The sequence below is a fragment of the Rhinopithecus roxellana genome, chromosome 18, assembly GCF_007565055.1.
Source record: "Rhinopithecus roxellana isolate Shanxi Qingling chromosome 18, ASM756505v1, whole genome shotgun sequence".
In the NCBI taxonomy this organism is placed as follows: domain Eukaryota; kingdom Metazoa; phylum Chordata; class Mammalia; order Primates; family Cercopithecidae; genus Rhinopithecus; species Rhinopithecus roxellana.
The window spans coordinates 91950467-91968103 of NC_044566.1; the positions used below are offsets into that span (position 1 = coordinate 91950467).

A 17637-nucleotide genomic window follows, 5' to 3' on the forward strand; every position below is an offset into this window, starting at 1 on the left:
TCCTGTTCTAATGTAGGATACTGGACTTGGTGTTAAATCCCCCCTGGCTGGCATCAGGCTTCTCTGTAACATTGAACGACTCACTAATCTGACCCTCAGTTTTCTTATCTACCTTAAAAAGGTTGTCTGAATAATCTATTGACCAAGCAAAGTGAAATTTAATACTTATTCCAGTAAGGGAAACTGCCACTTTGTTTTCATAATGTCTCAGAAGGGATAGGTCAGAGGTGGATATATGTAAGGTTTTGGGTTTGGGTTTCAGTGTTTGGAGGATGGAGGTCTATTTGAGATTCGGCAGAATTCTTGATATGAGTTGAGGAGTATTGAAGATGCCTGGTGTGGACAAGTAATAGTTACTGTTCTGAAGATGGCAGTGCTGTGGTTGAGGACCAGGAAGGGAAAGTGACCTGCCTGGTGCCTCTCCACTGCTTTCCATGTTCTTTCTCCCGGCTTTGGTTCAACATTTGAGTAATCCATTCTTTACAGGGAGTTTGCCCTTCTGTTTTCATTCTCCTTCTTGACTTGGGTGATCTAAGAGAAGAAAAATAAATGGTGACCTTATGGTGTCCTCTTCACATATGAAATTTATTTTTTCTTTTGTGCCTTTTAGATTTTTAACCAGACACAACTTTAACAAACAAATACAACTAATTTTTATAGTGGTTTTTTTTTTTTAGTTTTGGATTGGTCCCCATTGGGTAGAGTCTTGACAAAAAATCCTAATGAACACCAATTATTTGTATGTGACTAGCTTGACCGGTTGAGTGACCTATTGTCTGTAGAAATGGGTTGGTTGGCCCAGCAGTCTACAGTTCAGATAAATGAATTTGGAGGAAGTGCCTGAAATCAACAATGAAGTTGCTGACTGGTTCACAGCTTTACCTTCCTGGACAAGTCAAGTCATATTGATGCAGAGCCCTCAGCTCTCAGCCCTGGAAATTAAGCTGGAGAGCTGCCAGGGGTCTTAGTTCTCAGGGGGGACCCACATTTCCAAATATCCATCTTCCATTTGAAACAGGATCCACATTATTCTAGCAGAAAGTATGTTATATACATTACTATGAACAGGAAATTCCAGCCCACAGAGGAAGAAGTCTTTCAGAGAGGAAGGGCCCTAGAGCCTGAGGTATGTGAGTCACAGGCAGAATCACCCATTTCTATGTGTAATCATCTTTAATTCATGTTGTTGTACTTTTTAAAATTAATTGATGTTTTGAGAAATATAAATCAATTTTTTAATATATTTTAGAACTCTTTGATGAGAAAAAAAAAAGTGGGCCATTTTTACAGAACTTGAGGCTACTGGCCCATGCTAAAATGCAGATGATTCACTTGGCAGAAACAGGCATCTGTGTCATTGTTTTTTTTTTTTTTTTTTTTTTTTTTGAGATGGAGTCTCGCTCTGTCGTCCAGGCTGGAGTGCAGTGGCCGGATCTCAGCTCACTGCAAGCTCTGCCTCCCGGGTTCCCGCCATTCTCCTGCCTCAGCCTCCCGAGTAGCTGGGACTACAGGGGCCCGCCACCTCACCCGGCTAGTTTTTGTATTTTTAGTAGAGACGGGGTTTCACCGTGTTAGCCAGGATGGTCTTGATCTCCTGACCTCGTGATCCGCCCGTCTCGGCCTCCCAAAGTGCTGGGATTACAGGCTTGAGCCACCGCGCCCGGCCTGAGTCATTGTTTTTTAAGACTTATCTGAAGAGGATTGTGAGAGAGAGGATGTTCCACTACCTGAATTATAAAATCCAAGATTGCTATTAAATTTGTTGTTGTTCTGACTTAGACTATCTCATTCAGCTCCACTATGGAAAGCTTCTTTTCAAAAGGCAGTGACCTTTTCTCTGCATCAGGTGAAATCAAAAACAAATAGCAATGTGCTTTCAAAAGCGTCACTACCTTTGTTGAGATTTCCTCTAATTCAAAGTCCTGAAATTGAGCACAAATGCATGATCATTCCTGCAAGGCTGAATGAATAGAGAAATGTCAAAATAAAACAATTAAACATTTTACATTATTTTAGAAAGTTCCATCCTTTTGTGGTTTGCCATGAGTACCTCCTTAGCGAGGACAGTATCTTTATAACGTTTCGAATGCTCAGTCTCACATGATGTTTGCATTCTGACATTTGGTTTTATAACGTAACTTTCTTTGCTATGCACTTATATTAATAAATGTTTCAGTCTTAAGGAATAGTCCTTAATGCTACTTAATACAGAAATTAGGCCAGGCACGGTGGCTCAAGCCTATAATCCCAGCACTTTGGGAGGCTGAGACGGGCAGATCACGAGGTCAGGAGATCGAAACCATCCTGGCTAACACGGTGAAACCCCGTCTCTATTAAAAAATACAAAAAAAATTAGCCGGGCGAGGTGGCGGGCGCCTGTAGTCCCAGCTACTCCGGAGGCTGAGGCAGGAGAATGGCGTGAACCCAGGAGGCAGAGCTTGCAGTGAGCTGAGATCCGGCCACTGCACTCCAGCCTGGGCGACAGAGCAAGACTCCGTCTCAAAAAAAAAAGGAAAAAAAAAAAAAAAAGAAATTGAACAGATTTAATAAAATACATAGAGTTAGTTTTTCTCTTATTCATCATTTTAAAAGAATCATTTAATGACTATAAATACAACTTATATACTACTTACATATATATATAATCACTATGTATTTATTAATCTGCAGTTATGTAAATGACATTAGCTGGATTTTTTTCCTGAAAGAAAGTGCCCCTAAGAATTCACGCATTCATTCAAGAAATATCTCTGTAGTGTCTTTCACATGCCAGGCATTTCACACCATTTGCTTTTTCCCATTTGGGAAGTCATGATGATTGTTCCATAGGTTAGCCAGCTGTTCAGCAACTTTGGATAAGGTCATGTTATTTCTCTGCAGCTCTGCATTCTGGGCAGCACTAGCAAGACACCCTATACGCTACTAGGAGGGCCCGAGTGCCTTACAGCGCCCCCTAGACCGTTGAGCTGGGCTCCTCAGTGGAAAGGCAAGGTGCTGGACTGACCCTACAGATGAGAGAAAGGACAGAGATCCTTGCAGCCTGGGGTTTGCGCCAACCCCTGAGATAGCAGCGATTTTTTTTTTATTAGCATTTGGTATGAATAATCCCAAGTTTTCAGAAAATAGAGTATTGAGAATGAATGTCATAAGTATTTATCTTTGTAATTCTATTAAGCCTGGCTCCTTATTGTTGGCTTTTTCTTAAGGTTTTCCTGACGCTTAAAAACTCTAGTAGGTTAGTTGAAAGACTATTTGGAAATAAACTAAGTGGATAGATGAAAATTAACTGTATTCAGGCAACTATAAGGAGACAAGATGTGTAGGCATATGTTTTTGCATAAAACATAAAATAGTAAATATTTAAAAGTGGCAAAATATAACTAAAACAAAAATAATATAAACACATTTTTAGATAGTACCTGATTTGTAGTAATCAAAATAGATATATATTTTATTGAGATAGCATATGATTTATAGATTGTTTTTGGATAAACCCAAAAGTGATTATAATAGTGTTATGGATTAGAAGGGCTACTATTGAGTTTTACCAAACAGATGTGGGAAGTTTTTTTTAATAGACTATTTTTTGAACAGTTTTAGGTTTGCAGCAAAATAGAGCAAAAGTACAGAGATTTCCCATGTACCTTCTGCCCCCACACAGGCAGTCTCCCCAGCTATCAACATCCCCATCAGAGTGATACAGTTGTTACAACTGATGAACCTACACTGTCACATCACTATCACCCCAAGTCTGTGGTTTACACTAGGGTTCACTCCTAGAGTAGTACATTCTGTGGGTTTGAACAAATATGTGATGATGTGTATCTACCATTATAATATCATACAGAGTAATTTCAGTGCTCTAAAAATCCTCTGCGCTCCATCTATTCATTCCTCCCTCCCCACAAACCCTGGCAACCAATGATCTTTTTACTGTTTCCACAGACATGGAAATGAACATAGAAATACATAGATATGTGTCTCCATAGACATGCATTGATGTTTATGGCAGCTTTATTCATAATTGCCAAAACTTGGAAGCAACCAAGATATCCTTCAGTAGGAGAATGGATAAGCAAACTATGGTACATCCAGACAGTGGAATAATTATTCAGCATGGAAAAGAAATGAGTTATCATCATGAAAAGACATAGTGTAAACATCAATGCATGCTACTGAGTGAAAGAAGTCAGTCTGAAAAGTCTACATACCATATGATTCCAACTATATGGCATTCTGGGAAAGATAAAACCATGGAGACAGGAAGATATTTTAACAAGGTCTTTCTTTTGTTATTTTATCACTGGAGAGTAAAGTAGTAAACAAAAAATGGAATACATATCTGCTGAAAATTGGCCAATGCAGTTTCTGCAACATTTACAAAATCTCACTTTTATTGTAGTAAAAAGTTCAGCCTTTGCATTGTAATCTGCACATTTCTGAGTCAGTAGTTGGGTTACTAAATTTGAATCCCAGTGAATGATGCGGGGTTGCAGACATTTTTAATGCTGAAATTTAGTAGATGCACTAAAGGCATGGATTTCTCATGAGTTAATTTTTCTTTTTTGTTTATAGTATGGGTATAAGTGCGTAAGATAAAGACATTCAAGGTTTATTTTATTTTCTGCCTACAATGAAGTTCTGGTCGCCCATGTATTTACATGCCTTTCTATGAAAACATTTTTGTGAATAACACAAGATTGGGAAGAACTAAGCCGCGGTTGCTATGAAAGAGCCAGATCCACTTACTCGGGACAGGGCTGACTCACAAAGGAGTGGGGTATCCACTAGGATAAAAATGCAGCTTTTTCCTCATCTCAGCAAGAGGCCATTACCGACCAGCTCACCCATTAGCATCCGCTGTTGTCTCTACTTGGGAAGATCACATTGTCACTCTAGTGGAGTCAGGTAAGAGCCATTTCCAGGAAATACTCATTATCTATTCTCTTAGTTATACAGTCAGAGTTTTACATAATTACCACTGAAAGACCATTTTCCTGTTGTCTGCTAATGTGATGACATTACATTAACCAACCTCAGATAATACTTTCAAATGTATTACTTGTGGAGTTCCAGATTTGAGCAAAATCCCTCAAATGGAATGCTCTGCAAAGTTATACTGCAGTTCCTTCAGATGGTAATTACATTTAATACCAGATGGCATTGTGTAATCTAACTTTTCTATAATGAGTGAAAGTAATTCGAAGACTCATAGGCCTCTCCCTTTCATTACAGAATGTATAGGCTTTTCCCACACCCTTGTTCTGGGACATTAAGAAAGAAGACATGGAGACAAAGAAGAAACGAACCGGGGACCCCCTGCTACTGTGTCTATAAACAACTAGTGGTGTATAAAGGCTAATAAAGCTCCAAAGATCTCTCTTATAACCATAATCTTTGGGCCAATTTTAAAATATTTTAGATGGAGAAATGTCAAGAAAAATAGAGACAATTTCAAGACATGATTCTCTTTCCCCAACCTCCATAAAAGATTATACATATATGGCTGTCATATAAGGAGCAATTGAAATTCCACAGCACAAAGGCAATGCAGGGGGAAAAAAAAAGGATCAACCTTTCATATTTTTTTTTTCTCAAAGGCTTGGCAAGAAACCAGGGGTAATATTTTTGCAACTGGGAATGTGTGTTTGCTGAAGAATATTCCCACATTTGAATCGTCCTCAGGGGTCCTCATCTTGTTTTACTTTCAAAGGTAGAGAGGGCATAACATTAACCCCAACTGGGAAAAGGAAAATGCCTCACTGTAATTCTCCTCCAGGGAACAGGAATAAAGGGATTACATATGCCTGCATAATGCAGAATTTCCTCACTCAGACAAGACAAAAGACTTCATTATTTTTCGCCAGACACTTGAAGTCTTGTGCCTCCCAGTTGCAGAAGCCAAGGAGGCAGGCCAATATTTTATATTAAGCCACTAGATGGAGTTCCTAAGAAAGTGGCCTTCTAGTACTTGCCATTATGAAGAGATCTAGGGAAGATGTTAAGAACCTTGATACCTGACACTACCCAGTCTTTCCCCTAAGAAAAGTGAGACTGTCCCTGAAGATCACAGTATTTTTCCAGTACCATTAGCTTTGCTTTTACTCTGGGTGACAAATAAATGAACATTTTCTTCCTGAAAACGTACCTCGTTTGTCCTTATGTGAGACCAAAAGGCATCTCAACCCTAATGAAAAATGAAAAGTGGCAAAATATAACAAAATGGAATATTCGAGTATTTCTCCTTCTGTGTAGGTCCATTACTTGGTAACTTTAAGGATGTATGCATCTCATTTCTTATATAAAATATTAGAAGTCTCAAATTTTGTAGTTATTCACTATTGCGGCTTGCAAGTATTAGATTCCTATAAGAGGAGGTATATGGAGACCACGTTCCCAGCAACAGATCTGATCTCCAGTTAAAGGAATAAAAATAAGTTCACCTGCTACAGCCTGCTCTGCTTCCACTTTGGCTTTCAGGCTTCCATAATAGCTTTCACATACAACGTAGAGAAAGATATATGCATTTTTTGGTTGTAAGGTGCAATGTCTTTTTTTTTCATTACTGTCTCTTCTAGTGTAGGTATGCAGCCCATTATTCTTGAGTGGCATCATATTCTAACTTGAGATAAAATTAAGATTATTTAACTTGCCCCTTTAAAAAGTATATTTTAAACACATGCTGTTTTGTCCGTGATGATTTTCATGCTTCAGAAGCATGGGAGTAATCAAAAAAGAAAATATTTGATCTTCACAGAATTTCAAGGTTCATTCATTCCACAAATATTTATTGAGCACCTACTGTGGATAAGAGCTGAGAAATAATCATGAACAATTGTAAAGACAGTGCCTGCTCTCTTGGAGCTCTTTGGAGCATGGCATATGTGACGAACAGAAAAGACCAAAGAAAAAGGCATGGAGAGAATGAGGTTCCTCCTGGTAAAGACGAGACCAGAAAGGGAGGTTAGAGGGAAACTAAACAGGGCTTTGTAGCCATACTGCACATTAGGCTTAGTCTTTTTAAGGCAGTTATGGTAACTGCATTCATGATCTATTGCTGCATGACAAATTACACCAAAACTGAAGTGATTTAAATGAAGTTTTTCATCTCACAATTTTAGTCAGGAATCTGGGCATCACTTAGTCATGTCTCTCTCCAAGCTGCGTGCATTTGGACTTGAATGGGAAGAGCCTCACTCAATCACATGGTTATTAGTGGATTCAGTTCCTTGTGAGCTGTGATGTGAAGGCCTCAGTTCCAACCGGTTTGCTGGATTCCTCCCCAAGGGGAACTCTCCACAGAGCACCTCACAAAATGCAGCTTGCTTCACCAGGGCAAGCAAAGAATCGGGCAAGAGCAAGTCAGCATGAGAGAGAGAGAGCTCTAGGAAGACAGAAGTCATAGTGTTCTGCAACCTCTCCCATTCTTCTGCTCCTTAACAGGAAGTCACTAAGTGCCACCCACATTCAAGGGGAGGGAAGTACCCAAGGGTGTGAAACCCAGGAGCCAGAGATCATCAGGGTAATCTTAGAAACCTGCCTGCCACAATACCATTATGGACATTGATTCCAGAGAACATTCGGTTTGGGATAACAATGCAATGTCTTTTCTGAGGGTGGAGGCATGGAGACCAGTTAAGAGGCTGCAGAATGGGTCCACAATGGACATCACTATCAGTCAGAACACAAAAGACTTAGCTTCTGCTATTATTCTCTGCCAAACTTGCTGCTCAGTCCCCAGTGCTATGTAGAGTGTTATAACATCCACCATGACACAGGACAAGATACAACAGGAAATAATAGCAACTAAAATTCAAAGAAAGTGTTGATGTTTCCAAAGTGCTGTCACATTCATAATCATCTTTACTTCTTCCAACTCCCTGTGAAGTCAGAAGGAAAGGCATTATTGTTCTCTACATTTTACATATGAGAAATGGAGGCTCAGAGAAAGCACATCACCTGTCTAAGGTCCCACAACTTATAAAAGCTGAAGTCAGAAGTGTGTGCTTCTAAAGCTTATGTTTTCTCAACTCATCTTCTCCATTAGGCTTCCAGAAAAAGGCAGAACTTTCCATCAGCAGCTGCACTGCAGGGTGGACTTCTTTGAACCGTGAGAGACTAGCAAGTTAGGGATGGGGTCACACAGTCCCCATGTACCTGATGCTACCCTCCCTACTCACCCCTCCCCACCTTTTCACTTACTCATTCTGTTCAGCAGGCAGCCTGAGGGCCAGGAACTGAACTTCCTAGGATTGGGAGGCTGAGTGATAAAGTGGTCCCTCATCACCTCACAGCCTAGTAAGGGGAATAACTAATGATAACAAAATGCCGTAAGCATTAAACAAGCTTGGTTAATAACATACTGTAGGAACATGGAGTATACAACAAGTCATTTTTTTGTGCTTTCACATAGGTGAAATACTCATTTCTCATTTCATGTTACTTTTCAGAACCCATTTGTATCAGTCTGTCATTATATTGTGCATGTTAAAACACTATTTGGTATTTAATGGTTTGCCTTACTGTATATGCTTATCTATGGTAACATTGTATTTCCTTTAAAAAATAATAAAGCAAACTTCTACCATGCTTTTGTATGAACGTGGGCACGTTGGATTAGAGTACATGTAACCTCTTAGCAGGTCTGATTGTGTCCAACTGAAGTTCATAGCTTTCTGGCAACACTGTTATTTTCCAAAACAGCAAAATTTCTTACATGGCCAAGGAAAGTGACAATGGCTTAGGCAGTACAAGGCTGTTTCATTAAGCAGAAACATCCTATCCTGGGCATCTTTCTATACCTGTTTCAATGTCCAGGTCAGCTTCAGGCCAAAGGGTTATAAAACTTCCTTTCCATTCCCTTGCTCCTGCATCTACCATCAGATCTCAGGTTTATAACTTCCATCTGCTGTCCTTCCCTCATCCACCAGGAACCTGTGTGTGGCCAGGGGTCTCCTTGTATAATGGAATGAGATTTTTCAGAATGTTCTCTTTAGACATATTTATGTATCTGTAGAAAAGTTGCTTCATGCTGTTTAGTAAATGAAAAATAGTGATTATTTGGGGTTTGTTTCCAGGAATACATTTACATTCAGTGAATTTGTATGATTTTTCATAGATATTCATCATAATTAGCTTCATCCGCATTAAAAGCATTTTTAAGTACTTAAATATGACATTTAATAAGTTCTTATATAATGTATTATTATATAATAAGTTTTTATATGATGTATTATTATATAATAAGTTCTGTAATATATGTGTTATATTTAAATACTTAAAAGTGCTCTTATTATACATGTATCATAAGTATTGCTATTTTAAGTGTGCTAAGCACATACAAATCCTTTTCTCAAAGCTCTTAACTCTTGAGACAGACAGTAATCATATTATTCAAAGCCATTGAACAAATACATCTTAAGAAACATATTAAATATGAAAATTATATGTAAAAAATGGCAGAATTATGTGTTCAGGTGTTGAGCAAATAGAGTATCATTAGATTTGCATATGATAAAATCATTGCATTTTCAACCTGTGAGCTGTCTTTCAGAGCAAGCCTTTCTCTTCATTTTACCAATAAGGAAGTTGGGCCCAAAGATCACCCAACTGGTTCATAGCAGTGTAACTTCTGGCACAGAGTCTTTTAATCCCTTGTGTTATTTTCTTGCCACTTACCAACTATCTCAAGGGAATTCCTGTCATTCCCAGTTGGAGAAAATTTTCTGGAGAATAATTTTTTTTTTTCTCACCAAAATCATTCACACCACAGGTGTTAGGCCACCCAGTTGTCTTCACTCCTTAGCAAATCTGAAATTAACACAAGTCCAGTTATGGTCCAAAGAGAACATGTTTTTAAAAGTCTCCACGGTTTAAACAAGTGGTAACTGGTTACCAGTAAGCTGCAAGCTTCAGACTGAGGTTTCTGTAGGTAATAATTCCAAAAACTGTGTGCCTTTCCTTTTAGAACTGTGATTTTAAAAACAACACATAACATTTGCCATCTAAACCATTTCTAAGTGTACAGTTCAGTCATGTTAAGTATGTTCACATCGTTGTGCATAATTCCAGCTTCAGTTACTGCTCTTTATGACTCATTTTTGCTTCTAAATTTTATGTTTTCCTAAAGTTCTGCAAAATCTCCTTGGAACATATATTTCATCATTCCAGGAGCCTGAGTGGACAAATCCTTCCCAAAGGGGGTTTATTAGAAACCTTGTTTAAATTCAAAACCGACATCATGATTGCCTGTGTGTGTTAGTCTGTTTCATGCTGCTGATAAAGACATACCTGAGACTGGGCAATTTACGAAAGAAAGAGGTTGAATTAACTTACAGTTCCATGTTGCTGGAGAGGCCTCACAATCATAGCAGAAGGTGAAAGGCACGTCTCATATGGCAACAGACAAGAGAGCTTGTACAGGGAAGCTGCCCCTTTTAAAACCATCAGATCTTGTGAGACTAATTCACGATCAGGAGAATAGCACAAGAAAGACCTGCCACCATGATTCCATTACCTCCCACCGGGTCCCTCCCACAATACGTGGGAATCCAAGATGAGATCTGGGTGGGGACACAACCAAACCCTATCACTGTGAGTAGGCTGGCCTTCCTTCTTATGGCCTCCTGATAGAAGCTCTACAATTATTTTTGGAGAGGAGGGAGGAGGTAGAAGGAGGAGGGGCAAGAGGGGAGCTTTCTGTTTATTTTCCAGCCGTTCTTCATAGCTGTGATGCTTCTGCTTTGTACGTGTTCTTGACACAGAACGTAAAGTTCATTTTCCTTTATAATTATACATTATTTGCTGTATTTTGTTTTCATTGGTGTTGCCTTTAAAATAATAAAAGTAATGAGCACTTATGTATTATTCATCTCAAGTGTACAAACCATGCATTTATCTTGGGCTCCTTTTTTTTTTTCCTAGAGCTTGCACCCGACAGCGCATGCTGAGTGGATCATTTGAGGGGCAGCCCGCAAAGGAGAGGTCAATCCTCAGCGTGCAGCATCATATCCGCCAAGAGCGCAGGTAAATACTCGGAAAGACAGGGCTTCAGAGACTGTAAAAAAAGGGGGTTTTACAGGAAATGGTTGCTGTACGCAGCCACCGCCGTCAGCCCTGGCTGCCAGACAGGCATGGCTGAGGAATCGAGTTCTATTTGCTGTTTGTTACAACAATGAAACACCTACTCAGATCCAAAGATTCAAAAATATCTCTACTTCACAATCCTTTTCCTTGGAGATGGCCAAATTCTCAGTTTTAAGATCAGAAGGAAAAATTCTGAATTTTGTTAGATGGGATCAAAGACATTTGGAAAGGGTATAAGCTTCTGCTACGAAGAGAAATCATAGGCATTTGTGGTGTTGTAGCAGAAAAAGTGTTTTATTTTGAATTTACCATGGTCGCTGCTTGAAAGGCGAGTTTGATCGTGAAATGTATTAACCAGTGACTGTGGTTGTTTTAGGTCACTAAGACATGGATCAAACAGCCAGAGGATCAGCAGGGGAAAATCTCTTGAAACTTTGACTCAGGATGTAAGTCTTAAGCAGTGCTTTGGATTTCAGAAGCGTGATTATGAAAATGTATTTAAATGACTGCTTAGACAATGTCAGTGCTTGAGTCTTTCGGCCGCATTCCCATGTCTCCTCAAGACTTCATACCAGAGGGAATCGGGAAACTCAGGATATGAATTATGTAGCCAAGTACCAGAAGTAACTGTTAACAGCAGAAAACTCCAGTCATCCCACACAAAGCACATGTCTTAGTTAAAATTGTAGCACAAAAGTGTCATATCAGTTGCATTTGACTTGAAATTAAAGACACTTTAAGCATTTTAGATAGGTTTGATTTGCATCATTTACTTTGAATATTCCCTAAGAATCAAATATTCTAGAATCTAGATCAAGGGTCTATAATTTCAGGGCTTTTATATGAGGAAGTGAAATTTTACTTCTAGAAGAATTTTTCTGTCAAAGCCTACCTAGTATTTCCCAAGAAAGGCTCTAGGTCATGTATTTATTTACTGGCTCTACAAATAGTTATCAAGTGTTTGTTATGTGCTGGGTCCTGTTCTAAGGAATGAGGAGCAGTGGGGAAATAGGATAGACTCAATGCCCTCCTGCAGCTTAAATTTTAGAATAGGAGACAGATAATAAGTTCGTAAAAATATAAGGGAATTTCTGGAGTGATTTCTTTTTATTTTCCATCATCTCTTCATTACTGTGACAGATTTGCTTTGTAATGTAAAGTGAAATGAAGTCACGTAAAGAAATCAAAGGTGGGGATTTGGGGGCTGGGAATTTTAGATATGATGGTTATCGTAGACCCCTCTGCGTTATCCCAGAGACCCAAATGAAATGAAGGAGCCACAAAAAAAATGCATAGAAGCCAAGCGTTAGATGGCCCAGCAGCTATACCACGCAAAGATTACAGTGAAAGGAAAGGCATATTAAATAACTGTAATTACGAAGTCCTGATTAAAAGACAGGCCTTAGGTTGAATCTGGATGAACTGGCTAAAAAAGTAGTCTTGAATGTTCAGAGTCAAGGATGGCACTTGAGAAAGGAGGGCTAGCAAGAGAAAGTTAGCAAAGCCTTAGGGTTATTTTGTTTTTCTCTTTTTCACCACTTACTTCTTATTTCTTGAGTTTTTGGAGTGTTGACTTACTACATCTGCTTTCATTCTTTAGAAACTTGTGTGTTTTAGTCTGAGTAGATGGTTTTTCTTAAGTGTTCCAGGCAAAATCAAGAGCTAGAAGTTGGCAATGAGAACACCTGATATCACCAGTACCCTATAGACATGGTTCTAGTTGGCACAAGATCTGTTACTGCCATGATTTTTGATATCCAGAGCTCTGATTGGCTACCATATTGTTGACATGGAATTGCCATCAAATCCAACACATGGCCTGTGCACTTAGAATTGCAGAGTCAGCCATATTGCACGGAGAACATTTTCAGGTGAAAAGTCAGAGGCAACCCTCGTTCAAAGTGCCATCAATATTTTTCAACCGAAACGTACAACCTACTTAAGAATCAAATCAGAATGTGTCTTTGAAAATAATGTGTTTAAACGTAGACAGCAAAGGCCCTGTTTGAACAGTCTAAATGCCAGAACTTACTTCTTCAGAGACTTCCTATCCTATCTTTCATATAGAAGTAGAGCAAAATCCATCTCCCACCTTCTCCATGGCAAAATGTCATGGGGTTCTGATCATTTCCAATAAATTCTTATAAAGTCTTTTCTCCCACAAAGGGGAGATTTAAATTAGAGAATTTTAACTTTTTCACTTATTCTGAATGAGAGCAGACACAGATAATTAAGTCTAAGGAGTGCTTTCTGTAAAATCTACTGAGTTACCGGAACTCTGGCCCTGTACCTTCCATGGGGTCCATCTAAAGGGCTGTGAAGGGCCCACATGGCCTGCTCACCTCTCTTAGATTTACCTACACTGGCATCCTGGCTATTCCATGTGTAGACATGCCAGGCCTGCTCCCAGCTGTGGAAGAACACATTTCTGCAGCCCTACCACAACCTACACCCTCACATCCTTCTAGTCTTTTCTCAGATAGCACCTTCATATTGAGGTCTACCCTGACCTGTTCACTTAAAATCACAATCTTCTAGCCTGTGAATGCCTCTCTATTCCTCTCACCCACTGCGACTTTTTAAAAATAATCAGATCACTAAGCATCCTCTAACATACTTATTTTGAATTATTTTTTATTTGTTTCCCACTGACTAGAACATCCTATGAGAACAAGGATGTTTTGTTTCCACTTGCCATATCCCACACATTAGAACAGTGCCTGGCACATAATAGGATTTCAGTCAATATGTGCGGAATGAATTACTTTTCAGAGGAAAAAATACTCTTGCTATGAAGACTGTGGCCATTAAAGATATATATTTAATCTTATTAAATATACTGTAAATTTATATATTTAATATAAATATATACATTTAGTTTAAGTATACATATTTAATGTAAATGTATACATTTAGTGTAAATATACATACTTATTGTAAGTATATACAACTCATAGATATATATTGTAAATATATAGTGTAAATATATTTATTGTAAATATATACATTTAGTATAAATATGCATATTATAACTATATACATTTAGTATAAATATACATATTATAAAATATACATTTAGTATAAATATATGTTTAACAGTAAATATATAATTAATATTTATACTTTATGTCGAGGGAGATATTGGTTTTAATTTTTTTAACTGATAATATATTTTGCATTCAAAACCCTCCTATTTTAACATACCCCCTTTTGATTTATTTCTAGCATTCCAATACAGTGAGATATAGAAATGCACAAAGAGAAGACAGTGAGATAAAGATGATTCAGGAAAAAAAGGAGCAAGCAGAGATGAAAAGGTACAGGTTGCTGCAGTGTCCCATGGCTCTCATTTGGGAATGGCAACATTTCCCTTAGCCTTATTCTCCCATGAATTTCTCCTTCAAGGAAAGTGCAAGAAGAGGAACTCAGGGAGAACCACCCGTACTTCGATAAGCCACTGTTCATTGTCGGGAGAGAACACAGGTTCAGAAACTTTTGCCGCGTGGTGGTCCGAGCACGCTTCAACGCGTAAGTACACTTCATTTCAGCCAGGTGTTTGGCCTGAGCCGTGCAAACAGCAGGGGTGTTGTCATATGAAGAAGAAGGAACATGTAATCCTAATGGGGTCACAAAATAAACTGTGGACTAATTAATCATGCTGCTCCTCTTTGCTGAACACCCGACCAGGTGGAAAACAAAGGTCGCAAGTAGTTAACATTTATAGAAAACTCGCATTGATAAAACACAAAACAGCCATTTTCATTTGTGCATTTTAGCAGCTTCCTGATACATTTATATTGGCGTTATTAACTCCATATTTTATTTTGGAAATACTGAGACAAAAGGAGACTAAAGGACATGGTGAAATGAAGGTCATTGTCCATGTCTTCCATTAGGCTTGTAGTTTCTTTGTGGTAAAAATACCTTAATTGGTTCATTGGAGAATAATGTAAAGTTGACTAGTGCTTTCATTACCAACTGTTATATGAAGGAAACCCACTGTCCACTGTCTCTACTCTACCAACATGGAAGAAATGTGTAAGAAGCCATCAGTAGGGCGAATGCTGACGACACTGTATTTGTGGACACCTAAGCCAAGTTTGACAGGCAACCAATGGATGAAATGGATTTTTGTCACGCATACCTGTGTTAGTCCATTTTCGTACTACTGATAAAGACATACTCGAGACTGGGTAATTTATAAAGAAAAAGAGATTTATTGGGCTCACAGTTCCACGTGACTGGGGAGGCCTCACAATCATGGTGGAAGGCAGAAGGCACATCTTACATGGCACAGACAAGAGAGAATGAGAGAGAAGTGAAATCAGAAACCCCTCATAAAATTGTCAGATCTTATGAGACTTATTGACTACCACAAGAACAGTATAGGGGAACTGCCCCCATGATTCAATTATCTCCGACTGGTTCCCTCCTACAGCACGTGGGAATTATGGGAGCTACAATTCAAGATGAGATTTGGGTGGGGACACAGAGCCAAACCATATTAGCACCTTTAAGTAAATATTCTGAAGACATTAGGAGTCATGGAGGAAATGAGAAAACTTTCCATGTTCCCATTATGTAGTTGGACTGTCCCTGATGCCATTGTTTAAGTAAATTGATTTCTTTGTTATTAATTAGTAGCATATGATAATCGCTATCTGTTATGGACTGAATTGTTCTCCCCCAACAAAATCCATATAGTAGAGTCCGAACCCTCAGAACCTGAGACTGTGACTGTATTTGGAAATAGGAATTTTAAACAGGTTAATTAAATTTAAATGAGGTCATTAGATGGGCCCTAATCCAATATGATTGGTTTCCTTGTAAGAAGGGAACATTTGGACACAGACATATACAGAGAGAAGACCTTGCGAAGACATGTAGGGAGAAGACGGCTGTCCACAAGTCAAGGAGATAGCCCTGGAACAGGGTTATCCCTCACAGCCCTCAGAAGGAACCAACTCAGCTGGCATCTTGATCTTGGATTTCCAGCCTCTAAAAAATGAGAAAATAAACTTACATTGCTTAAGCCACCCAGTCTTAAGCACCAGTGGTACTTTGTCACAGCAGCTCAAGGAAACTAATACAAACTATTATAACATTTCAGGGATGGAAGAGACCTCAGGGACCACTCGGTGTCATTTGTGTGCCCCCTCCTTCAACAGAGGAGGACATTTAAGCATGCAGAAGTTGAGGGCTTTGCTCAGGGACCCAGCTACTACCTGGCTATCTCTTGATTACCAGAGTATTGTTCTTTCTGCTTCTGTAAAGACTTTCACAATTTAAAACAACTGAGTCATAATTATTAAAATCTTCCATGAGTTTTCAAAGTAAAGGAAGAAAATGTCAGTTTAGAGATCGATTTGATCAGTTCTCGAAGTAGGTTTTTTGTCTTGAATTATCCTGTTGGCTACCTGCACCTTAACATCTCATGGCTAATTCTCCACTTCACTTAGTGTGGTGGAATTTCCCTTTTATCAGCAAGGCAGCTGATGTTGATTACAGTTGATGAAGACTCTTGTAACTGGGGACACATATGCAAAGACTGTAAGCAATCTCATTGATAGTGCTCACAGGCTTCCTGAAAGTAGAAACAATGAATCTCCCTTCCAAGAAATTCTAAATACATCATTCTACAACATCACAGTTAAATGCAGGGGGTAGAAGTGTATTTAAATTATGGTGATTTAATTAAATAATTTCAAAGAACGAACATTCTTGAGCTATTAAGACAAAGATTTTAAATGAGTATTTTTAAATGAAAGTCAAAATTTAATTTTGTACTACCCGTGTCAGAAAATTCCGAACAAAGTCACAAAGTCTAAAATCAAGTATTTTGAGACACATAAAACTTTGTTTTCATAAGCATCAACTGCAAATTCTTTGGATTTTTCTTTCGTCTAATGTTCTCTGACCTCCAGAGTCACCTACAGTTAACATATTTTATAACGGACATCGTAGAGAGGATGTACAAGAGATTTTAGGTAGATGTCTGCAAATATGATTTTTAGCAAGTTAAAACATGCTTGCTGTGTTGCAGAATTTTATATATGTGTTCTCTTACAGATCTAAAACAGACCCTGTCACAGGAGCTGTGAAAAATACAAAGTACCATCAACTTTAGTAAGGATTAAAAATTTCATTTTCTATGCACATTTGAAGTTTTCGTGTACTGTTTTATGCTGCATACAAATATTAAAATTCTCTTTTATTTTCTTGCTATATAGTGCTATGAAATAGATGATTGGAGAAAGATGTTTTTAAAATACCAGTCATGTTGATAGAGCCACAGAAGCCATCATCTCTAACTCTTAGAAGCCTTTCCTGGAACCTTTATGTTTCTCAGTTTTGTTTGGTCTTTGGCAGTGATTTGCTGGGATTGGTCACTTACCTGGACTGGGTCATGATCATCGTAACCATCTGCTCTTGCATCTCCATGATGTTTGAGTCACCGTTTCGGAGAGTCATGCATGCACCTACTTTGCAGGTACCGCTGCTAAATCTCAGCTTAAAACTAGGAGGTAAAATACTGACCTGCCGTTTTTCCAT

At 38.6% G+C, this 17637-nt stretch overlaps 1 protein-coding gene across 1 annotated transcript in view; it reads left to right on the forward strand.

The window, feature by feature from the left end:
* Positions 1-17637, forward strand: part of NALCN (sodium leak channel, non-selective) — a 229742-nt gene that overhangs the window by 162471 nt on the left and 49634 nt on the right. Inside the window, exons 12-18 of the mRNA XM_030922022.1 lie at positions 4822-4908; positions 10924-11025; positions 11462-11531; positions 14311-14402; positions 14491-14613; positions 17155-17211; positions 17455-17575. Coding sequence (XP_030777882.1) covers positions 4822-4908; positions 10924-11025; positions 11462-11531; positions 14311-14402; positions 14491-14613; positions 17155-17211; positions 17455-17575 — 652 coding nt within the window. The remainder of the gene's footprint in view (positions 1-4821; positions 4909-10923; positions 11026-11461; positions 11532-14310; positions 14403-14490; positions 14614-17154; positions 17212-17454; positions 17576-17637) is intronic.